This window comes from Girardinichthys multiradiatus, chromosome 7 (genome assembly GCF_021462225.1).
Source record: "Girardinichthys multiradiatus isolate DD_20200921_A chromosome 7, DD_fGirMul_XY1, whole genome shotgun sequence".
In the NCBI taxonomy this organism is placed as follows: Eukaryota; Metazoa; Chordata; class Actinopteri; order Cyprinodontiformes; family Goodeidae; genus Girardinichthys; species Girardinichthys multiradiatus.
Window position 1 is genome coordinate 36,158,278 of NC_061800.1, and position 24,414 is coordinate 36,182,691.

Below are 24,414 nucleotides of genomic sequence, written 5' to 3' on the forward strand. Positions count from 1 at the left end.
ACACACACGCACAATATGCTGGTTCTACCAGATGTTGACCATCTGTGCACAACGGTTTGCTGTAAAGACTGTGTTAAGCAGAAGATCAACCCACAGAAGAAGAAAGAAATAAGCTGTCAGATCATAATGAGAGCTTTACATTCAAGATAAATTAGAAAGTGAATTGTGAAAGGTGCATCAAAATAAATTATACTTCCAGAATTAAAAGCTGCGCTGCAAGAGATCTCTAATCAATTCAATATTTACTAAAGGTTGTTTGAGACATTAGGTCCTCAACTTTGAGGGGGTTCAGAGCTTTAATTTTATGATTGTGCACACCGAGTTAGTGTTCCACCAGAGAGGGAAGCCACCGACACAGGCAGCCTGTGTGATCCTTAGAAAAGCAGGAAATAAGCATGCAGTGCAAGGTAGCAAAACATCCTCAAATGGCCCTGGGCCGTGACTCTCTTCTCTTCATTAAATAGGTTATACTTTACTTTGACACAACTTTATTAGCCTGGGTAAAATGGATTTAATCTAAGTCACCAGAGCCATTAAGATCAAATTAGTTGATCTAGAGTAAAGCCCATAGAAGAAAAAAAAAAAACAAATAGAGCAAGACAGCCATTTTAGTAGGATACTTATACCAAAAGTACAGAAAGTATATCTAGTACCCTTTCTAACTGTTACAGAATATTGTATAAAGTTACAGCTCGACTGAAGCTGGTTGAAAACTCAAAAATCAAATATTTATTCCAAATAAGTTAATAGACACGTATGTGTGTGTGAGATATCCATCTATCTATCTATGGAAGTTGTTACTGCAAGAAAGCTCAAAGTTAATCAATTTCAGTGTTTGAAAATATCACTGCAAGGATAAAAGGTGCAAAAAGCCATTAAAAAAAAAGAAATTTTGCAACATTGTAAAGCTGGGCTGGAGACAGAGAACTTCTCTACCCGAAACAAAAGGTGTATACAGACATGCCTTTGATTAGAATAATATGCATATTAAAAAAGACAAAATAATTGACAAGTTTTGCTGTCACATGTGCACACACATTTTTATAACTTTTTGTTTTTCATACAAATTAGTCAGTATAAATGGTATTAATTACCATTTTAATACTGTTCACTGTAGCTCTTAAAGACGCTCTGCTTAAAAAAAATAAATTGTGTGGGCAGGTCAAAGCTTTAAAAACAATGTTGGGAATTATCTGAAGCCTGTTGCCACTGCTGTTGTGTAACAGGAGTGACTTTGTGCCTCCTTCTGCAATGCTACAATAATTGCTCAAAATACTGTATTGAACATGCATTCTTTGGACCATTTGGTGACATTAGCGAAAATTGGTGACTAAAATTATTGGGTAGGATCATTTAAAGATAAATTCATCAATGTTAAATCAAATCCAAAAACATTTATACAATTAGGACAAAAGCAGTGGAAAAGTTTAACACTGCAGATCGAGCAAATAGCCTACAGCAAGGCATGCAGATTGTGATCTTTCTCTGCTCTGCATGGACATTGCATAACATCGTGGCAGACACATGCACTAAAGAGCTGCATAGTAATAGGCACTGAAGCCAACTGTAACACAAGATCAATAGGCATGAACTCCAAGTGGCCTGGGGGTGTTCATGTGACCCTCTAAAACAACAGAGATTCAATGAGTTTCCTTCAGGCAGCTTGGTGAGTGATGGCATCTTCTTAAAACTAGATTGATAAAAAACAAAAATAAAACCTAATGTTGATCTTTTTAGGCTCTGGCGTGGTTGGTATATATTAAAAAAAAAGTTTCTTTTGCCATATTTTGTGAACATAATACAATGATTTCAGTCTACCAACATTTAGCAACATAAATCTGTTTAAAAAAACAAAACAAACAAGTGATAATGAAAAGTATCATGCAATTTTTTTTATTGCCACCAGCACCATTTATTAGCATCGATATTTTACTGTGTTTTATGGTAACCTATTAGTTGCTCTTCTTTCAGAATTTTTTTTTTTTTTTGTAAAGCACATTTCAGCAACAAGACAATTAGTGCTTTACAAGATGAAAAAGTACATGGCAGTGACATGATAAAAGTAAAGAAAAAGCTGAAATGAATGACATTTCAGTTGGTAGAAGGCACAAAATATATCCAGCAAGGTTTTAACTTCAAATTTAAATGTTACAATCAGACAAGCTACTTAAATTAATCTTGACTCCAGTCCTAGTACAACACACAAAGACTAGCAGTTTAAAATGTAAATAAAGTACACTTGTGGTACAGATGACAGCAAGCTAAAGGCAAGTCTCATGCTGTGTGCTCTTTAATTAATGGGAGTAAAAACCAAATATAGTCATGATATAAGGTTTCATATTGGAACACCATTGTATATAGCGCTTCTATTCTATGGTTTCTTTTAGTATGCCTGACGTTATTTATTGTGCAATTTATGAGCACAGATAAAAGCTCAGTACTTGTTGTTCCCACTCTGAATAGAGGGTTTACAATGGGGCTTGGACTGTTATGGACAAAAGTAAAACCATAAAAGTTTTTTTTTTTTAATCCTCAGAGCAGTAAATGATAAGGCAGGCAGTGTTTAATCAGTGTCAAGTTAAGCCATGTGGGTCTAGATGGACCATACTGAAAATATTTGAGGTATCCATAATACTTGTATTTAACATCGCAAATGGAATGAAGGCGCTGGTAGGCTACACCTACCAAAATGGCAAAAACAAAGCCAAAAACTTATACATTTTAAAAATATAAGCACCACCAGATCTCCACAAAAACTACAATTTTGCAAAAACATTCTACAACTTGTATTTATAAGAAAGGCATGATAAATCTGTATTGTCCCGTACTAAACTCCACAAAACCCGCTAATGTACAATTGGATTTTATACCTGCTGCACCATCTGGTCCAAATTTTGAACCCCTTACAATGCATTCACAAAAAGAGACTACTGGTTTCACATCATGTGTCATATGATGGACTATGCCCACCGTGCTTGGACAGAGAGCAGATGAAACGAGTGAAATTTTAGCAAAACACAAGGTTTAAGAAGCAGGAGAAGGACTTTGTTTTCAAACAATTAACTGAAACTTCATTGAAATGTTACAAGCCAAATTGTCAGTTGTATCAATAGAGTAAACAGGGTAGCATCAGCAGAGCACGTCTGCAAACTGCTTTGCATGAAAACATCTGAAAGAAGCTGCATCTGGACAACAGATTGATCTTCAGAAACAAAACTGTGCAGGAGAGATGACTTTGGGACAAAGCGTTGTCCACTTAGCAACTTCACTTTATTTACTGAGTATTTGACTTTTTTGGTGACTCCAAAAAAAAAAAAAAAAAAAAAAAAAAAAAAAAACCAACCTAAGGACTAATCTAGCAACTTTTTCTGGTGTTAAGAAGTTTCTGAAAAAAATGAAAGTAAAATGCATTAAACAAATGCTCCCAAATGCTGTATATATTAATGATCTAGAGACCCTATAAGCATGGTGCTTAAATACTTGGCTAACAATTATTGCAGTCCAGACAGTTCTTCGCAATATGCCAACTATGTACAGCTATATTACAATAACCAAGCAGTTTGAAGCATTAATATTCACCACGGGAAAGTAGCTATTGCCTGTAATAAAATCGCTAAAACTTACCAAGTGATGTCTTCACCCCATTTGTATAACTGTCATGGGTGTGTAATTTTAACATGTCGGAATGCAGGACCGTGGAAACAGCAGCAAATACAGTATCTTTAGAACAAAACTAACTTCTTGCTTCTTTTGAAATGTAAATTCCTTTATCCAAGCTTCAGAGGGACAAAGGTGACCCAAAAGAAACTCTAGTTACTTTACAAAAAAAATTTTCATTTTCATTTTATTTAGTCTGTTTTAGATTTGAACCTTATGCTCCAGACTTGGTTACCTACAAGTTGCAGTAAAATATAGATGCATACATTTCTTTTGTATGCAAGCTAAATGAACAAGAAAGAGACAACAGAAAAATGGTCAATGTCACGTGTGACTATTTTACATTTTGGACCAGGAGTGAACATCTCCTGCTCTGACTGAATATGGGAGGAACTAGTGCGTTGGGACACAAGAAGGGCCCCATGGCAGCACCCAATTTTGTTCCAGAATGTCCCTGGTGAATACATGTGATGTTTTATTTTACTGCTCCTGAAAGATGCTGATTTTTCAGTTGTATACATGGGTTTGAATTCTAGGCTTTGATTAAGATTTTCTTTGATTAAGATTTTCTTCTTCGTGTTGGGAAAGAGAGATGAAGTGTCAAAATTTTATCTTGAGACTAGTTTTACCCAAGGGTGGATTGGAAAGATAAATTTAGAGCAAACAGAAAGCCAGTATAAAACACCAGCAACAACAAATAAAAAAAACAAAAACAAAATAACATTGCAATAACTTCTGGAAATATTATTTTCCATGTCATTTGCCAACAGCTGGAAAACTACAACAACCAAACTATCACCTTTGCAGAGGAAGATAGTCAGCAAGTGCATTGTCAAATTTAACACCAACCACAGCTTGGTAACCAGAGGAAAGCAGGGATGTGTTTTCATGTTCTTTTAGAACTGCACTTTGCCCACACACGCACAGGCTGGATGGACAAATGTCACTAGATCATAAAAGATAGCACGGTCCAATTATTTAACATTTTATTGTTGGGTTGTAAAGGTGCATGGAAAAATGAACAAAAGCTTTGCCATCATCTCTCTCTAGTTTAGAGCTACTAACACCAACACGCACAGGCTGCAGAGGGCTGAATCTGCCCACTTAAGTCAAAATGAACCTTCAACAAGTGCCCACTCGATTCTACCTACATACAGATTCTGTGCAATTTTTAAAACCCTTTTCAATCAGACTTATGAGACAGGTGTTACACAGAGAACAACTAACACTTTCTATGGGTCAAACACCATAGATCTGCAACCAAAGCAGGATGCATCTGTAACAAAAGAAATTTAACACTAACCAAACCATCCATCATTTGATTAGTTTTACAACAAACAGTGATGGAAGAGCACACAATGTCAATGCAATGATGTAGAAAATGACTCCAAAGTCCATTCTTCCAATTGCACAAAGTATCATTTAACCAAACATCTGACAAGATAAAATGCGTCAATAAATCAAATGAGCCAGTTAGAAGCAGATTTCCTGATTGGATTTATTGAGTTTTCAGTATTGGCTTTGAAACAACCTGTCCATAATGCTGTTTTCTGATATTTCCTCCTTTTTTCTTTTTTTATGAAAACAGCTTTATCCATTTGACACACATTTCCCCCATTTTAAAATATGATTTGTTCCCCTGCAAACAGATACTTTGTTGTTTATTTAAAAGACAACATTGTCTTTAGCTAGTTGTTTCTTCCACCCAGGTCCTGTGCATTCAGTCTGAACCGAGGCTCGTCTGTCAGGTTACACCTACATCGAAATTCAGAGTCACATTGCCTTGGAGATGAAGTCCAGAGGTTGCATTCTGGAAACTGCAGTAACAGCAGTAATTGATTTTAAACGATTAGTGTTTCATAGTCCTAAGCAAGGACATGCATGTGTTGCATGTGTTGTGGGATTTTGATAATCACTTTGTTGTCACTTATGTAACATGGAATTAAAATTTTATGTAATAAAACATTTGCTTTGGATGGCAATTATAGTTGTTAAACAGCAAGAATGAATTATCTCAGCTTTTAAGGAGGAATAAAATACTGCCATCCAAAACACTCGTAAACCCCCCACAGAGAAATTTCTCAGATAATCTGTCATATCCACAAGCATGAAAGCTGGAAGCCTTGAAGTACATTGCAAATGGTGCCTCTTTGCTCCATTAGACCCTACTGATGCCCCTCTGTGGTCACTGTTCTAGAGCCACCAAGTATTTAGTTCTGAGACCATCAGGGTCTCAATACCTCATTAAACATTGGGATAACGTGAACACCCCCCTTCCCCCGGGAGAGCTGGTACATACTCCACACACACACACCACTAAATCAGTGTGTTTTGGTTGGCAAGCAACATATAAAAGGGTGGCTGAAAGCCATCTGTGACGGTCACCGATTAGTTCATCTCTAATGAACCAAACGTGTTTAGAAATGGAGGAAAGCACCTGCCAGTTAATTATGGAGGTGCCTCATCTGGCTAGAGAGCACGCCGCTGAACTGGTCAATGCAGGGTCGCTTCTATAGAATGGTGTAGAAGGGTGTGGCTTGACAGTTAATCAGAACTGACAAAGAAATGGTTTAAAAAGGGCAAAACATTTCTTTTAGAGCTGCACAATATATCAAGTTGCAATTGCCACAGAAATATTATCTGTAATACCACAGTCATAGGATGCACTATTCGAAAGATGATTGCATTTTTAGTGGCATTCATTTATGCTCTGCAAGTAAATATTTTTGTCACAGTTGAATGGACATACTGCTCTTGATTCCCCAACCTGATAAAGATTGTAGTGGCTGTAATGTTTAAGCCATAGAAAATGGTATAGAAATTATGATACAAACAAATTATAATAACTGCATGCTTTCCTCATTTAGTGAAGCTCTAGTTTATTTTACTTGTCAATAGAAAAAGGGCTTGCCCCATTGGCTTAGTAAAAAGTATAGCTCACTGTTGTAATTTTGCATTCTTAAATGGTACAAAACATGTCTAAAAATCACAAAAGTGATTTTGTGCACATGCAGTTTAGATTGTACTCTTAGAACAGTATGAAACATTGCATTAAAACAAGGAAAAGAAAGACTGACGTCACAAATCAAGGGCAGGTTTCCTGTAAAAAATATAAAAATGGCATAAAATACCCTTATCCTATCTAGATGTGCCAAAGACCAACAATAGCCTGCTTTTACTTAAACATTTATGCTCAAGGGTCTGCGATTGCACAGGTCAGTAAACTACCACAAGTAAACTATTATGTGCAATTATCCATCAAATCTCAATTGGCTCTGACCTTTTCATCAAAGTCTGATGCATGAAACAGATGAGCGATTACTCTGAAGATTACATTTACTCAGATAATCAGCAAATGACCTCAACTAGGGAAACAAAACAAAAAAAACAGGCAAAATAATATGGATATCCTATGGTCACGATGACATCCTAATGATCCCTTTATCCTTCTGGGACCTTTGACATTGTGTGTTTAAAAAAAAAAAAAAATCATAGTTTGGTGGTGTAGATGAAAGTTGCACAAAAACTTTCCCAGTAGCTAGTTTTGCGTTAAACTCAATTTTTTTCCTTCAAGTCTTTCATCTACCTTGTAAACCAAATGGAGAAAGGTCCTTTTGTCATTTTGTGCTACAGACCCCAATTCTAAATGTTTTGTTTTAAGATTATAGGACCATTGAACTTCCCCCCCCCCCCATTATCTTATATTAAAAAAGAAAAACCTTATGAAAAAAGTTTATACATTATTGTTTTTCACTAGATTAAGATATTTTGCCTTGTACCATAACCTTCAATTTGCATATATAGAAAGTGAGAAAACAATTCATCAGGCAGAACACAAAGTGAAGGGACCTAGAGGCTTGATGTCTGTCCAATGCATTCAAACTTGTACTTTCTGCACCACAGATCCAAGGTAAAATGAAAGCCAAAAAATTATACTTTACTTAAAAAGATTGCACTCTTGCAAGAGTAAACAGCTAGCCAACTGGACTTTTTCTGTTTTATTACAGAATACCTGCGGGACATTTTACTAAAAGTATGTAGATAAAACAGTCCATTACTGCACTTCTTTGAATCTGACAGACTTAATATCTATATCATTTAACATTTCTGTGAGGAGGAGATTGCTCACCTTTATGATTTATTAGCAAATATTTCCAGAAATATGCAAAACAAAAGTTTTAAATAGTCAAGGAATGCAAATCTGTAGTTACTGTGAACTGTTCAATATTGGGTTTCAAAAGGTTATTCTCTCACTCAGCAGGACCTACCTGTCAATTATAGCCTCTAGATAAAGCAAAAACATTTTTCAATCTTATGCAACTTGACTTATCAGTGGCCAGAGCTGTGCGTACCAAGCATGGAATTAGGTGTCAGTTCTTAAAGTAAAAACCTATTTAATTTATTAATTTCTTTGGGTTTGTAACTACAGATATTTGGAAATACAGATTGACAAATGCTTTAAATCAACATGTAATCTGGTAGAAAGTTTTAAAAAAATTAGACTTGACTTTCTGAATTGTGGTCTTTTGCAAGTGTAGCTGTTGCAAATGGTGCTTATATGTGATGTGATTTCATTAAGGATCAGTTTGTTTGGAATCTTTTCCTGTAGCTCTGAAAATGCCAATGAACTGAAGCCAAGTTTTAAACTCATCAGGAGCCTTGTCTTTCTATATTTTATACAGTAAATATATATGTTTTTCCAGATTGTCATTGAGCATATGTTGAAACCTGTTTAGGGAATGATGCACCAGGGCCAATACAGATTTCTAGCTTTCCTTGAGCGCAGACCTGAAGACTTATTTTCCCACTCTCTGAGGTAATATGCCCCCCTGAGTCAGTTGAAGCTCAGCCATGCAAAATACAGGATCATAAAAAAAAAACAGGAGCTTGTTTGATTTGGAGAAATTATGCATATTTTCAGGATTGAATGAATACTGGACTGAACCAACAGTGTCAGAAGTCCAATAATGTTCATGGTTATGTTGCTTTCTCAGTAGCAGAAACCAGCTAAAACCTAAATGCTTGTCTAATATATATATAGCAGCAAGCACAACTTGGTCGGGCCAATACGGAACTAACCTTTATAATTATAAATACAGGTCCTTCTCAAAATATTAGCATATCGTGATAAAGTTCATTATTTTCCATAATGTCATGATGAAAATTTAACATTCATATATTTTAGATTCATTGCACACTAACTGAAATATTTCAGGTCTTTTATTGTCTTAATACGGATGATTTTGGCATACAGCTCATGAAAACCCAAAATTCCTATCTCACAAAATTAGCATATTTCATCCGACCAATAAAAGAAAAGTGTTTTTAATACGAAAAACGTCAACCTTCAAATAATCATGTACAGTTATGCACTCAATACTTGGTCGGGAATCCTTTTGCAGAATGACTGATTCAATGTGGCGTGGCATGGAGGCAATCAGCCTGTGGCACTGCTGAGGTCTTATGGAGGCCCAGGATGCTTCGATAGCGGCCTTTAGCTCATCCAGAGTGTTGGGTCTTCAGTCTCTCAACGTTCTCTTCACAATATCCCACAGATTCTCTATGGGGTTCAGGTCAGGAGAGTTGGCAGGCCAATTGAGCACAGTGATACCATGGTCAGTAAACCATTTACCAGTGGTTTTGGCACTGTGAGCAGGTGCCAGGTCGTGCTGAAAAATGAAATCTTCATCTCCATAAAGCTTTTCAGCAGAAGGAAGCATGAAGTGCTCCAAAATCTCCTGATAGCTAGCTGCATTGACCCTGCCCTTGATAAAACACAGTGGACCAACACCAGCAGCTGACACGGCACCCCAGACCATCACTGACTGTGGGTACTTGACACTGGACTTCTGGCATTTTGGCATTTCCTTCTCCCCAGTCTTCCTCCAGACTCTGGCACCTTGATTTCCGAATGACATGCAGAATTTGCTTTCATCCGAAAAAAGTACTTTGGACCACTGAGCAACAGTCCAGTGCTGCTTCTCTGTAGCCCAGGTCTGGGGAATGCGGCACCTGTAGCCCATTTCCTGCACACGCCTGTGCACGGTGGCTCTGGATGTTTCTACTCCAGACTCAGTCCACTGCTTCCGCAGGTCCCCCAAGGTCTGGAATCGGCCCTTCTCCACAATCTTCCTCAGGGTCCGGTCACCTCTTCTCGTTGTGCAGCGTTTTCTGCCACACTTTTTCCTTCCCACAGACTTCCCACTGAGGTGCCTTGATACAGCACTCTGGGAACAGCCTATTCGTTCAGAAATTTCTTTCTGTGTCTTACCCTCTTGCTTGAGGGTGTCAATAGTGGCCTTCTGGACAGCAGTCAGGTCGGCAGTCTTACCCATGATTGGGGTTTTGAGTGATGAACCAGGCTGGGAGTTTTAAAGGCCTCAGGAATCTTTTGCAGGTGTTTAGAGTTAACTCGTTGATTCAGATGATTAGGTTCATAGCTCGTTTAGAGACCCTTTTAATGATATGCTAATTTTGTGAGATAGGAATTTTGGGTTTTCATGAGCTGTATGCCAAAATCATCCGTATTAAGACAATTAAAGACCTGAAATATTTCAGTTAGTGTGCAATGAATCTAAAATATATGAATGTTAAATTTTCATCATGACATTATGGTAAATAATGAACTTTATCACAATATGCTAATATTTTGAGAAGGACCTGTATTTCTACACTGGCTTACTGAAGTGTGTGGCTTGTATTTGTGAAACAATAACCACTCTTCTTTGAATACAACCAATTAAAATGTATTCAAATTAAATCCAGTTTTTTTCCAAATCACAGCTATTCACCTGCATTTACAAAAACTAAATGAAACTTCATCACAACAAATAGGGATCATGAAGGACTAAAACAGCTGAACTTGAATCCTGGGATCTTTTTACAAAAGGTAATTAGAAGATCTGCTCAAAGTTAGATAAATGGATAATTCAACAACACTAAGGGATCAAATGGTCAACATGAATGTTCAACACTGGATCCAAATAGCCTTACCCAAAGACCAGTTTATGTTGCATGTTAAAACACCTTGAAAGATCAAGTACGATCAAATGACAATTACACACACACACAAAAAAAAATTTAAACTAATCTAAAGGCTAAAAATCAAAGTCAATATATTATTGATTCCCTTGATATGCAGAAACTGAGCAGATTTCCACCATCTTACAGACGTGCATCAATCAAGCTTTTTCTGTTTTCAATTTCCAATTTGCTTTGAGATCTAACATGCCAGTTACGATTTATGTATCAAGGTATGCCCCTATAGTTTTGCTGCATATAGTCAGTAGGAAATTACAAATTCTGCTTTACAGATATTTGCCCAGCCAATGAATTGGAGCCAATCAAGGGACAATTGAACGAGTCTGATCACAGAGTTTGAACTAAAAGCACCAGCCCTGTTTGACTCCAGTGAAGTTGCTATCCCCTAAACACTTCTCTAACCTGGAAATATGATTACTTGAATGACTTCAGTGCCGTCCAAACAAGGGCGGTGTTGTGAAGAGGCACACATCTGCCAACAAATGGAGGGATTATTTAAAAAAATATAAATAAAAATAAAGTCTTAAAGGGCCTTTATTTTTAAAATCCCTGACAGTGCAGGTGGGACAGGGTCACTCTGACACTATAGAAATAAATTATTCTTATGGAAATCAATTTCCCTACAACAACATGCACAATAGGTCTTTTGTTCCTAAAATGATCAATGTTGGGACCCCAGCCATGGGTACAACATGAAAGGCCAGTAAGAACTTTTCTGGAACTTTCTAAATAAAATTGCATTAACCTACTTCCAGCACCGCCAGGAACAGGGAATAACAGCGGACTTCCCGTGACGTCACTGTTCGAATAAAAACCCTGCTTTTGCAACAAACTGACCTCTTCCACGCAGGTCCCCAGTGAACTGGACGGAGGGACACAGCGTGCTAATGTTTCTTTGCGGCCAAACAGACATGACTCTTCAAACTGGATCCAAGAGTGTCATACGATCACGCGATCATATGCACTAAGTTAAGTAGGAATAAATTGCTGTTTGTGTATCTAGTATTCATTCATGAACAGGGTAATTAAGGTACAAGCGTTGCTTGACATTTCTCTCCGAGGTTGACTGAAGCAATCTGTGTTCCAGAGAGATCCCAGCAGAGACCCTGTCTCTACAACGCCGAGTGGAGCATTTTTCCCAGTATGAAGAAAGGACAACGGGTACGCATCACCGTGGTTACAGCTGTAACCTGCAGTTCGGCCGGCCAACAGAACGAGTCGCCCCTCCCCACAGCTACGGAGCTAACCCTTTGTTCACTGTGGATGCTTTCTTCAACTTTGTCGCCCCGGACAACTTTTCCTCAGCACGGTTCACGTAAGAGGTAGTGTTGGGCAGAGAGAAGTAGTTTAGAATGAAATAATCTAAACATCTTTCATTTTATGACGTTTGGTTTTGTTTGTGTTGAAACTCAGCCATCTTAGTGCTAGCAGATTAACTGTTCAGCACATGTGCTCAGTTTGTGTGTTCTGTTTGTTTTTTTTTTTAGTTAAGACAAACTTTATTTAAAGGGTGATTTTAAACAGAGGAGCGGCCATAACACGCTGTCCACGCTTACGCATTTTAACCCTTTTATTAATGGTATTTTAAAAAGGTATGTTTGATTTTGATGATTTTGATGATAAGCTATACGTTTCTTGTGTTAGCTCCAACCGCTAACAGCCAAGAACACATGCTTGCCTACTAAAGATCATTTACCCAAAAAGGTGGTTAGTTTTCAATCTAGGAAATAATATTTCCTTAAATATTATTTTACTATTTCCTTAATACTGTTTCTTTAAATATTTTAATAAATAAAAGGCAGCTTATTAAATACTGTTGAGAATTGGCCATCCAGAAAGTTTGTTTTATTCAGCAAATCATTCTTTTATAATATTATTTTATTAAAATAATGTCTTATCTGATCTTGCATTGTGAATGGTTGTTTGAAGGTATAGCAATTATTGCCTAAGTTGATTCCAAGACTAACAACTTCATTTTCCAGATTCTTCAAGATAATCCTTGGTTCTCAAACATAAACAACATTGCATGGTAATGTTGCATCACTCTTTCAGTCATGGTTTTCAACCATCTTTGATCAACTTGTTTATATTGTATATAGCCCAATAGTCTTCCTTACACTTTCATTTTGTTTGGTAGTTTAGTTGGATTGTTTTAGCATAGCAAGAGTTTGTTGATTGAAATATGTTTGACTTTGAGTTGACTTATTTTTGTTAATAAATTCTTGTATTTTAAGAAATTGTGTGAATTCATTCTGCGTGTGTACAGAGTTTTGCTGTTCAATAATGTCAGAGCTTGGCTCATTCCTTTCGATTTTGTACTAATGCCACCGCCTTATTGGGGTGGTATTCACAGGACAACCCTTAACAGACCAACATATTATTTAATAAAATATTAAAGTATTAAAATTAAATAATATATTCATAATCACAACATCAACTGCCAAATAGATTCTGTGCACAAAGGTTCATGTGCATATAGGCAGAAGATTAGGAAAATCGAAACTAGGGAAAGAGCTTTTTAATTCACCTCTGTGAAGGAAAGGAGACAAACTGCTAGGACAGTTTAAAAGAAATGAGCCAAAAACAAAAATAAAAAGGATCGAAACTGAACTGTCATAGTGTGGATCACTGCAAAGTAAAGCCAAGCAGCTTGTTTTTGACTGGAGGCAGTATCTGTGTTTTAGTACAAAGGTGCATTTGCTCTTCCAGCCCATGTCTCTGAGGGGATTTGCAGCCGCCTAGAGCTATGACAAGCTAATTGACGAGCTGGGCTTTGTTTTGTCTTGGCTGACCAGCAGCAATTCTGGGTAACTGTTGCCAATGAACAGATGGCATGCACAGCACTGGATGGCCAGCAAAAGCACTTTGTGACTAAATAAGAGACAATGTTCTTCTGATCTCAGACTCTCCAAAACTCAACCATACTGGTTACAGTGATGATCCTAAGCAAAGGTTTGCATTACGCAATCTCCTTAATGGGCAGCTCCTAGTTATTATCAAAGTTCTAAAGCCTTAAACATCCTTGTCAAATTAATCTCAGTTACATGACAGGAGACATATCCACTAGGGCTGAAACAGCCTGCCAGGCAATTATTTGAGTTGCACAACTCACTCACTTCCGCCAATGATGGTCTATGCTGCTGATACGTGGATGCTAAGTGCAGTTATCAGCTATAGCAAAATAGAGCAAGGGGCAAAAAGAAGCACAAAGAAAATGACAGAAATGTGTCAAAAGTGATCACTTTAAACTTAATAGAAAAAGCACAGGGCAGTGTGTTTACTGCAAAGCTGCATTGGCATTCTATAATCGCACATCTTTTATGCTGCAACACTTGAACAGCAAACATTTGCTGCAGCAACAGATTGCTCCACCCGCAGGATAAAAATATGCTTTCTGATGTAAAAAAAAAAAAATCTCTGTAAAAGTCAAACTTTATACATGTTTCTGACCATTTTCACTTCAGAGACAGCTAGCATTGTCCTGATGTTAAGGCTGAGCTTTTGACATTTTAGTGTTAGAACTTATTCTTTTAGCTGCAGATGCATCCTTTGCTATAAATGTTTAAATGTAGACTAAATACATGCAATTCCATTGCAAAAAAAAAAAGAAAGACATTAAAATGTGCCATTTTTTAAAATCAGATTATTCCATTAATCGTTAGAATAATCGTAAAACCAAATACTAAAATAATCGTTAGCTGCACTCCCAATATCCAAAATTGGTGACTTTATAGAGAAAAAAAAGAGGGTCAACTTACATGTGGGGACTAAGTTCATAGAAGTTCCTGTTGCGATACTCCTCCACTTTGTCTGGCGTGTAGATTGGCAGGGACCTGTAAGGGTTCAGGGAGATCACCACACTGCCAATGTATGTCTGGGGAGAAAAATCAAGGCAAACGGATACTTTGACTACAGGGTGCATTTTCAGCTTTGCTCAGGCTAACCAAGGAGCTTCTAACATTTTTTCTAGTGTATTTGAAAAATGATGTTGAGAAGGCAGTGAGTCTGCTGTTGGAGCATGCAATACCTAAAGAGAAACTGAGGAAGAGTTTCGTGTACTTTGAAAACTTAAAAGTTTGAGAAATCGCCACTGGGCAGTACACACACACAAACACACACAGGTGCTAAGTAAATGTTAAGTAAATACTCAGAGTCAGCAGCTACATGCAAATAGCATACCAAGGAAGACACCAAATGGTTTTACATACCTACAGTCTCAAAATGTAATTCAGTCAGTGAGCACTTTGCAAGTTGTATTTCCATTACTTGTTTTTCACATAGTGGGAACCCATTTTAGAAGTTCATGTTTCATTTAAAACATGCTGAGATTTAGATATGGTTTACTACTGCTATGTTTTCTGTACGATCAGGTCTGAATAAGTAACTAAAGTAAACAGACGTATGCAGATAAAGCTTCTACCTAAACCTGAGAGCACAAATTGGCCCCAAAAATCAAGTGATTGGTTACGTGTAGCTAAATTTATGTTTTAAAGATAAAGTCTGTCATAATTTTCTAATTTTCAACCTACCTGGCCATCTTCTATGGCATTAAAGCTAAAATATGATTTTTGGGGTTATAAACCATCTACAGATTTTTATCCAACTACTTCTGGGTACATTTTCCTACACATCAACAAAGATCAATATCCTCCAGGTTACTCAAGTTTAAGCCCTTTCCCATTTATCTCCCAAGAAGCAGTAAAACATCATTAAACTCCAAGATGTCCATCATGTGGGCAGTTTTAATATTCCCCAAGTCAATGTTTTCTCTAGTTTAATTTTACATAACAGAACACACCTTTATGTAACATCCAAACAGGTACAAAACAAATAACACTTGTCAGGTCCATCTAAAATGCAATGCAACCAGCTATCATCTTCATCATCCTCCTACGCACAAAACGATGCTCCAATAGCACTTTCAAGCATCAACCTGAAACATTCTCGTTGCTCTCCGTGGTAATGGCTGTTGCATAAGCCACTCTGACATGAGTGGAGCATGGCCTTCCCTGTGGCAACACCACAGCCTCCCACAGCCTCTTGTTGAACAGCACACCAGAGGCAGCATGAGGTCTTTAAAAGTGCGGAGGATGCGTACAAGAGGAAAAGGCTCTGTGCAATGTCAATAAAAGTAGGACATGTTAATGAGAGGCTTTCTTGACCAGAAGCAAAAAGAAAGGAAAATAACAGAAACGCTGAAGTGCTTATAGCTTGGGGAGGCTCATCACAAGAACAACAATAACTTTCCCTGAATGACATGTATAACTTAAAACATGCAACACACAGACTTTTGGTGCTTATTTGACTCTTGAAACAAGAGTGACCTGAGGTTTCAGTGTTTTAATTATTTCTAAATTTAGTTTGATTAGCATTAAAATTAAAACAATTGAACAAATATGAGATGGCATTTTAGGCTACAATTACTGAAACAAAAGGGCTTTATTCATTAACTCCACATCCTATTTGTACATTTTTAAGCACCTAAACATCTATAATTTTGCTACGGTGTTTTGCAAAAGTATCAGTACCACCTGAATCTTTTCTAACTTTGCATTGCTACAACCGACTGTAATGCATTTTGTTGTGATTCTAATATAGCAGACCAACTCAAAGGGGTGCATAGTTATCAAGTAAAAATCATCTAATAAGCAACATTACTTGAGGCAACCCATGTGTGATTTAATCTCAGTATGGATACAGCTGTTCTGGGAAGCCCTGTGAAGAACATTAGCACCTAAACAGCATCATGAAGACCAAGGAACACACCAAGGAAAAATACAGAAGAAAGTACACTGGTCAAATCAGACCAAAATTGAACTTTTTGGTGTGCATGTCGAAAAGAAACAAATCACATCACCAAACACACTATTCTGATTATGATAAATGGTGGCTGAATCAAGCTCTGGGGATGCTTTTCTTAATCAAGGAAAGAGAAGCTTAATCAGAGGAAGCTATAATGATGGGTAGATGTATAGGGCTAAATACAGGGCAATACTGAAAACCTGTTCAAGGCTGCAAACAACTTGAGGCTGGATGCACAGGTTCACCTTCCTGCAAAGCAAGGATTCTAAACATAAAGCCAGGGCTGCAATCAAATTGTTTAGATCAAAGAACATTTATGTATATGAACTGCCCAGTCAAATCCAAACTGAAATCAAATTTAGAATCTGAGGACACTTGAAAGTTGCAGTTCAGACACTTATCTATCCTGTCTCAACTTTTTGCCCATTCTTCTTTTGAAAATAGCTTACGTTTAGTCTATAAATGAGCAAATATGGTGGAGATATACCTTAAATCCTCTCGACTTGCAGCTGTAATCGTGATGAAAGATGGTTATGCAGAAAAGTGACTCAACAGGGGCTGAACACACTTGCATGCCACATTTTTCAGATTAATGAAAATTTTTATTCCTTCAAGTGTTTCAGTGGTGTGAATACTTTTGCAAGGCAATGCATAAACCAAAGTGGCAAATGAAAAGGTGTGTGTACGCAAGGCACAACAAACAAATTTGATATTTCAGAGATGTCACTGCTTGCTTAACAATGTAGAGCCACAACAAAAACAAGCAAATCACATCAAGTTCGCTGTGTCAAGACAAAAAGAACGTCCTAGTTCAACAAGATGACTTTCTAGTTGGCCGTCTATAAATCAGAATTTTGCCAAAAATAAATTTAAATAGAGATCTTTTGCATGCATCTCAAAAGCAGTTTACTTTACCTCCTTGAAATTTAAAAAGGAAACTGCAGTAACTTTGACATCAAGCCTAAAATCTACGCACATGTCACTCATTGCAAAGTGACATTAAAGGCATCCCCTGCCACCTTATACAACGTTTCTCTCTGCCTCAACAATCTCTAGGGTTCCTTTAAAGTGTAAAGATATGCTGTTTTGTGTTTCTAGATAATTCATTGTACTTTTGATTCCCTTGAACGTCTACAGTGCTTGGGGAGCTCATTAGGCTATTCATCCAAAGTGCCCGTTGGCAGTTAGTTGCTCGGCTATAAAACATTGGTTAGTTACATTACAACTTGGTTCTTTTCTGGGGAAAAGATGATGATGTTTGCAAATCCATGAACATGTCTTAGTCCAACATAATTAGACAATAGAAGCTGTAAAATTCAATGTTAACAAAACCTCAGAATCAATCCAATTCTTTTAACTGACACAAAGCAAAAAGGTGCCAATTTAAGAACATTCACTTATGTCTGAGACTAGAAGAAAGTTCTGGATTTAACTGGGTGACTGTTCCTTTAAGTTTCTAAAAAGACACAATCTTTATATAATCAACTTAGTAGTTTTCACAAAGTGGACAAATACTGTGCCGTCCCTCTGGAAGACAAAGTCATGTGATATGATGGGCGATGGGGCTATTTGTAAGGTATGATGATCCCATATGTAGAAAAACCATTTTCAAAAGGAAAACCTTGTAAACCACAGATTTATTGGATAAATATAGGCTTTATTACTTTCCCTGAACATTAATTTTGAGGTACAGTTTAGGCTACCAAATAGCTTTCCTTATAGTTTTGCAATGTAATGTCTTTAGTTTCACTTAAGTTGCAGTCTGTGCTGATATATGAGGTAACTCAAGGTATATTTGGATTTCAATGGAAAAAAAACCTTTAAAAAAAGTGCATATAAAGAAGAAGAATGACTGACTCCCACCAATTAGAGCATCACGACCAGATAAAAAAGCATCCTAATAGCCTGAAATAATAAAAGATTATACTGAAAGTATACTGAACGTTCTTCTTAAAATATTGTCAAAAAAACAATGAGATGGTTTTAGCCTTTTGAGCCAACAGCAGGCATAGAAGTGTAATCGTCTTGGCAGATGTCTGGACTAGTCAACCTGCAGAACGAAGAATAATGAAGTGCCACTGTACAAAGTCCAAAACCAACTGCCTGAGGCTGAGATAACAGATCTAGACCTCGTTTCTTCCAGAAATAAAATGCCAGCCACATTGGCAGCCATTTGCTGCTACCAAGGTTAGAATGTTTCATGATGGCTCCCATTCCATGGATCTGCTGGAAATCGCAAACCTCATTAGTGTGGTTTATGTATCTGGACTACTTCTTCAACCATGACCATTTCAGGTCAGCAAAAGGAAAAGCAACATACTAGAAGGATGTATTTTTCTTTTCTGAAGTATTTTCTTTTTGCTTTTTACTTTGAGAGAATTCACACTGTTAATGAAACCAAAAAACACTAAGATGCCTACTTACATAGATCTCATTGTGGTCAAAGCGGTTCTTCAGGTTGTCCAGAAATGAATCTTCAGACAGGGGCTCTAGGAGGACCATATCACCAACCCCAATCATGTTGTCTAAAAGTGATGTCTTCACCTCCATCTTGGCTGCAGGTGTCCCCTCCTGAAGAAAAATATGAAGTAAATGTTAAAAGTTATATATTCTTTATTATTTTAAAGAAAATGTATCCAATGAAGTTTTGTCTTACTAGCACAAATATAGAGCAGTGCTTGGAAGATTGAACTGTGCCTACACACATGAAACATGTGCAAACACACGAAGCTCTCTGCTTTTAAACATCCATCTATGAATCTATGATTTCTAGGGACACAGACGTCTCTCAGCTGGTGATTATTTTTCAACTTAACCTCAACCTGGAAACTCGAAAGTACCATCTTTTCCACCTCAGCGGACACACCCTACATACTCAAAGCTCTCCTTCGTCTCTCGTGAAGCAAGTTGTTTCTAAAGGAATAGGACTCAAATTTATCAGTTTTAATATAAATGAAGCTTTAAAAAATGAAGTCAGATGACGCACAGATGTAAGAAGTTTTTTTTAAAGAAAACTATGATCAACATGTAAGAGAGCAAGACTTTCAGCAGATCACAGGAAGGCTGAACACAAACCTCTGTCATGGATCATATTGGACATTGAAATGAAAGCAGTCTTTCTCAGTGATAAAAAGACAGGATCTACATACTGTTGTAATTAGAGACTAGCATTTTAGTAATGCTAACTGCACCAACTGGTTATAGAAAATGCTGAAGACAATTTGAAAAGTGTCAATTGCATAATCATTTTGTATTTGTTTTAAAATACTGGTACAGCCCCAGTTTACAACTGCTCATGGCTGCTAATGGTAGATAAGCTAGATGTAAATACTTTAATGCTCTTACATCTTTCCGTATACTTGCTCAACAAAATAATTCAGAATCTGGTTAAAAAAAATAAAAAAATATAAAAATCAATCATCAATATCAGCAGGGTAAATCTTTATAAAAAGCAGAGATTTGCAACAAAACTGATATAAGCTAATCTTTAAAATGGTTTTCATTGTGCCGTAAATATGTTTTAAAGCCCAGTATCAACACCCAAAATGACCTTGCAAATATTTTTATGTGTATATCCGAGAGCTTTTTCTGCAAAAAATGACTAACAATTGTTCTAAAACAATGTTGGTGCATGCCAAGTCCCGTACAAAATCCAGACGTTTAGGAAAGTATATTTATGAGGGGTAGGTATATCCGAAATGTTTAAATAAAAAGCATTTTACATCGATTTATGGGACTTGGCATAGGTTGACTGAAGCCTATTTATTGATTAATAAACCAGTTGTCATTGTGACATGTAAAGTTGTAACTTTCTCCCTTAAAATGTCCTTTTCTAAATTTACAGAAAAGAGTAAAAAAAAAAAAAAAAAAAAAAAAGAACAACTATTGCACATCTTTCTCCTCTCTTTAATTCTGCTCATTTGTTGCAGCGATTTATTTTGGGCCTGTGAAAGGATCTGGGCTGGGGTGAACCATGACAAAGACTGTGCTGGAGCTGGCAGTTTTGGGCCCTGTGCTGCCGCCCATCTCCATTTTGAACTGTAATCCCATTGCTAAAGGGCTGGATATAATAAGAGGGGCCCCACTTATACTCAGTGCCTTGAAGTACGGCTTTGCTGTGCGAAAAAACATAATGCCTGCTGTGGCAACAGACCGTGCCCATAATCCAAGTGGATGAGGCTATATAGTGAGGTTATATAGTGATCTTCTGTCTCCACACAGCCAGAAACTAAAACAGGTTTACACCAAGTCAATATATCTCTCCATTCATCCACCAATTCATCCGTCATTCATTCAACAGCTGCCAATGGACTTGAATTCTCTCTACTCACTATTAGTTGCATGTTACTTACAAGCAGACAAAATTATGCTCACCAATATTACCAAGTCGAGATGTTTCGTGTGGCAGAGGGAAACGGACGGGGGGAAAAATAAATTTAAAAAAAGGGGTAAACCGACAGAACAAAAAGACAAAACCCTCACATGACTCAAGGTGTATACTACTCTTACCCGTCATGTTACAGCAGAAGTTTAGAAACATGACGCTCCAAAAAAAAAAAAGAAATAAAAACTTAGATGCCCTGTGAAGACTTCTACTTCACCGTTTCCCCTGCCTTCTGCTGTGTACAGTGTTATTGGCCCATAAAAAAAGTTGTCCAGCTCTTAGTTGTACTCAGCAGTCAATTTCCAAAACTGCTTGCTCACTCAGCATGAAGGGAAAACTCTTTAAAAAGTGTAGCTGAGCAAGTTGAGAAAGAGCAGTACAAATTGTTTGGATTCATTGACATGCAGGACATTTTAAAAGACTTCAGCGACACCAACAGCTTGATCTCGATTCTGAAGAATCTGAGTGGGGGATGGGGGTTGATCTTTGCTCATTTGTCAGAAATTGGCCACTTTGTTCCCACAAGCTATATAGTGCAATGTGTTAGCCCTGACAGCATGGTGCCAAAACATTCCCAGTGATGCTCATGTCTTCCAGCTGCTTGGTTGCCTGCCCTGCACTTTTTAAAGAAAGCCAATTTCTTTCAAGTTAGTCAATGAGTCTCTGGAGGGATGGAACAGCATCAGCTGCTCTGATGTCATGATGTTGTCTTTGTGCAGCTTCATAATGATGTTGCTAATGTTCTAGTCAAATTAGTTTTGTTTTTAAGAGACTTTTGCATTTACAGTAAACACAGTACCATTTTGACTCCATTTTTAATAGTTACCACAGTACATGTAAATTTACTTGCTACTTATTTGTTTAATGACTTTCAGTGCTTCAGATAATGTTTGTCCTAACTTGCATTGGCACCTGCAAGTCTGTTAATACAGAGGTGCTTTATATTATTCTACAGTAACTTGCAAAAGTATTGATACCACTTGAACTTTCACATTTGTTACATTACAATAACAAACTTCAATGTACAGTACAGACCAAAACTTTGGACACACCTTCTCATTCAAATAGTTTTCTTTATTTTCATGACTGAATATTGTAGCTTCACACTGAAGGCATCAAAACTATGAATTAACACACATGAAATTATATACTGAACAAATAAGTGTGAAACAACTGAAAATATGTCTTATATTCTAGGTTCTTCAAAGTAGCCACCTTTTGCTTTGATTACTGCTCCGCACACTCTTGGCATTCTGTTGATGAGCTTCAAGAGGTAGTCACCTGAAATGGTTTTCACTTCACAGGTGTGCCCTGTCCAGGTTAATAAGTGGGATTTCAAGCCTTATAAATGGGGTTCGGACCATCAGTTGTGTTGTGCAGGAGGTGGATACAGTACACAGCTGATAGTCCTACAGAATAGACTGGTAGAATTTGTATTATGGCAAGAAAAAAGCAGCTAAGTAAAGAAAAATGAGTGGCCATCATTACTTTAAGAAATAAAGGTCAGTCAGTCCGAACAATTGGGAAAACTTTGAAAGTGTCCCCAAGTGCAGTCGCAAAAACCAACAAGCGCTACAAAGAAACTGGCTCACATGAGGACCGCCCCAGGAAAGGAAGACCAAGAGTCACCTCTGCTGCGGACGATAAGTTCATCCGAGTGGGGGTGCTTTGCTGGTGACACTGTTGGGGATTTATTCAAAATTGAAGGCATACTGAACCAGCATGGCTACCACAGCATCTTGCAGCGGCATGCTATTCCATCCGGTTTGCGTTTAGTTAGACCATCATTTATTTTTCAACAGGACAATGACCCCAAACACACCTCCATGCTGTGTAAGGGCTATTTGACCAAGAAGAAGTGATGGGGTGCTGCGCCAGATGACCTGGCCTCCACAGTCACCAGACATGAACCAAATCGAGATGGTTTGGGGTGAGCTGGACTGCAGAGTGAAGGCAAAAGGGCCAACAAGTGCTAAGCATCTCTGGGAACTCCTTCAAGACTGTTGGAAAACCATTTCAGGTGACTACCTCTTGAAGCTCATCAGCAGAATGCCAAGAGTGTGCGGAGCAGTAATCAAAGCAAAAGTGGCTACTTTGAAGAATCTAGAATATAAGACATATTTTCAGTTGTTTCACACTTTTTTGTCTAGTATATGATTCCATATGTGTTAATTCATAGTTTTGATGCCTTCAGTGTGAAGCTACAATATTCATAGTCATGAAAATAAAGAAAACTCTTTGAATGAGAAGGTGTGTCCAAACTTTTGGTCTGTACTGTATTTCACAGAATTTTGTGATAGACCAACATACAGTAGTGCATAATTGTGAAGTAGAAATATTATAAATCCCTTTCAATATTTTGAAAAGAGTGGCATACATTTGTATTCAACCCCCTGACAACCCCAAATATAAGCCAGTACAACCAACTGCCTTTAAAACTTTTCAAACTAGTATCTAGCCCACATGTGTGCAACTGTACTGTATTTAGTTCTATCCAACAATCTTCCCAGTCCCTGGTCAAGAAAAGCATCCCCGTAGCATCATCCTACCACCACCACGTTACATTGTGGGGATGGTGTTTTTAAACCAGAAAGCATTCGAAGGTGGGCCAAAAAGTTGCCTTTTGGTGCCATCAGACAAGAGCACCTTCTTTCACGTTTGCCATTTCCTCTACATGGGCTGTGGCAGACTAAACAAGGCTTCAAATAGCTTTCTTTCAACAATGACTTTCTTCTTGCCGCGTTTCCATAAAGGTCAAATCTGTGGGCTTGATGACTAATAGTTGTTCTGTCAACAGAATCTGCTAGCTGAGCTATGGCTCTCTGCCGCTCCTCCAGAGCTGTCATAGGCTAAACTAACTTGATGGGTGTGCAGCCCAAAACACACTCTTTCCATTTGCAAATGATAGATTGAACAGTGCTCTGCAAGATGTTCAAAGCGTGGGATATTATTTTATAACCTGAACCTGCTTCAAACTTCAAAACACACACACAGCTTTTTCCCCATCTTTGCTTTGTTCCTCTTCATGATGCTGTTTGTTCACGAATGTTTTCTAACAAACTTCCGAGGCCTTGAAAATACAGCTGTATTTACATGAGACTACTTTACACACAGGGAGATTTCTTTACCAGTTAGGCTACATCTGGATTTTATTGAGCTGTAAGAAGAGCTGAAATTAACATACATACCACACTTCAGCTTAATTAGCAAATAAAAAATAAAAATCATACATCCTTTTCCTTTCACCTCACAATTATGCACTACTTTGTGTTTGCTCTTATAACATTGACATCTGAAGCTATAACATTACAAAAAAAAAAGTGAAAGAATGAAAGGTGTGAATATTTCTGAAAACATTGTGCTGCACAGCTTCACAAAAATGAAAGTGTCCAGTCTAGTTTCTGGTAAAACGGGTGTTAAGGGACATGGCCAACTCCCCCTTAAGTGAAAACAGATGCTAAAGCCACTCACTGACCTGGGGAAAAACAATATGTGTAGATGTCTCCAATGCACATGGTCTATGCCTACCC

General features: G+C 37.5%; 1 protein-coding gene across 4 annotated transcripts in view; it reads right to left on the bottom strand.

Annotated features, from left to right (window-relative positions):
- The window catches only part of myo1b (myosin IB), an 81,404-nt gene that overhangs the window by 47,198 nt on the left and 9,792 nt on the right, over positions 1 to 24,414 (bottom strand). For all 4 annotated transcript variants that reach the window (XM_047370173.1, XM_047370172.1, XM_047370175.1 and 1 more), the window contains exons 2-3: positions 18,925 to 19,071; positions 14,457 to 14,572 (exon numbers count right to left, since the gene is read on the bottom strand). In XM_047370173.1, coding sequence (XP_047226129.1) covers positions 14,457 to 14,572; positions 18,925 to 19,050 — 242 coding nt within the window. In that variant the 5' untranslated portion in view covers positions 19,051 to 19,071. The remainder of the gene's footprint in view (positions 1 to 14,456; positions 14,573 to 18,924; positions 19,072 to 24,414) is intronic.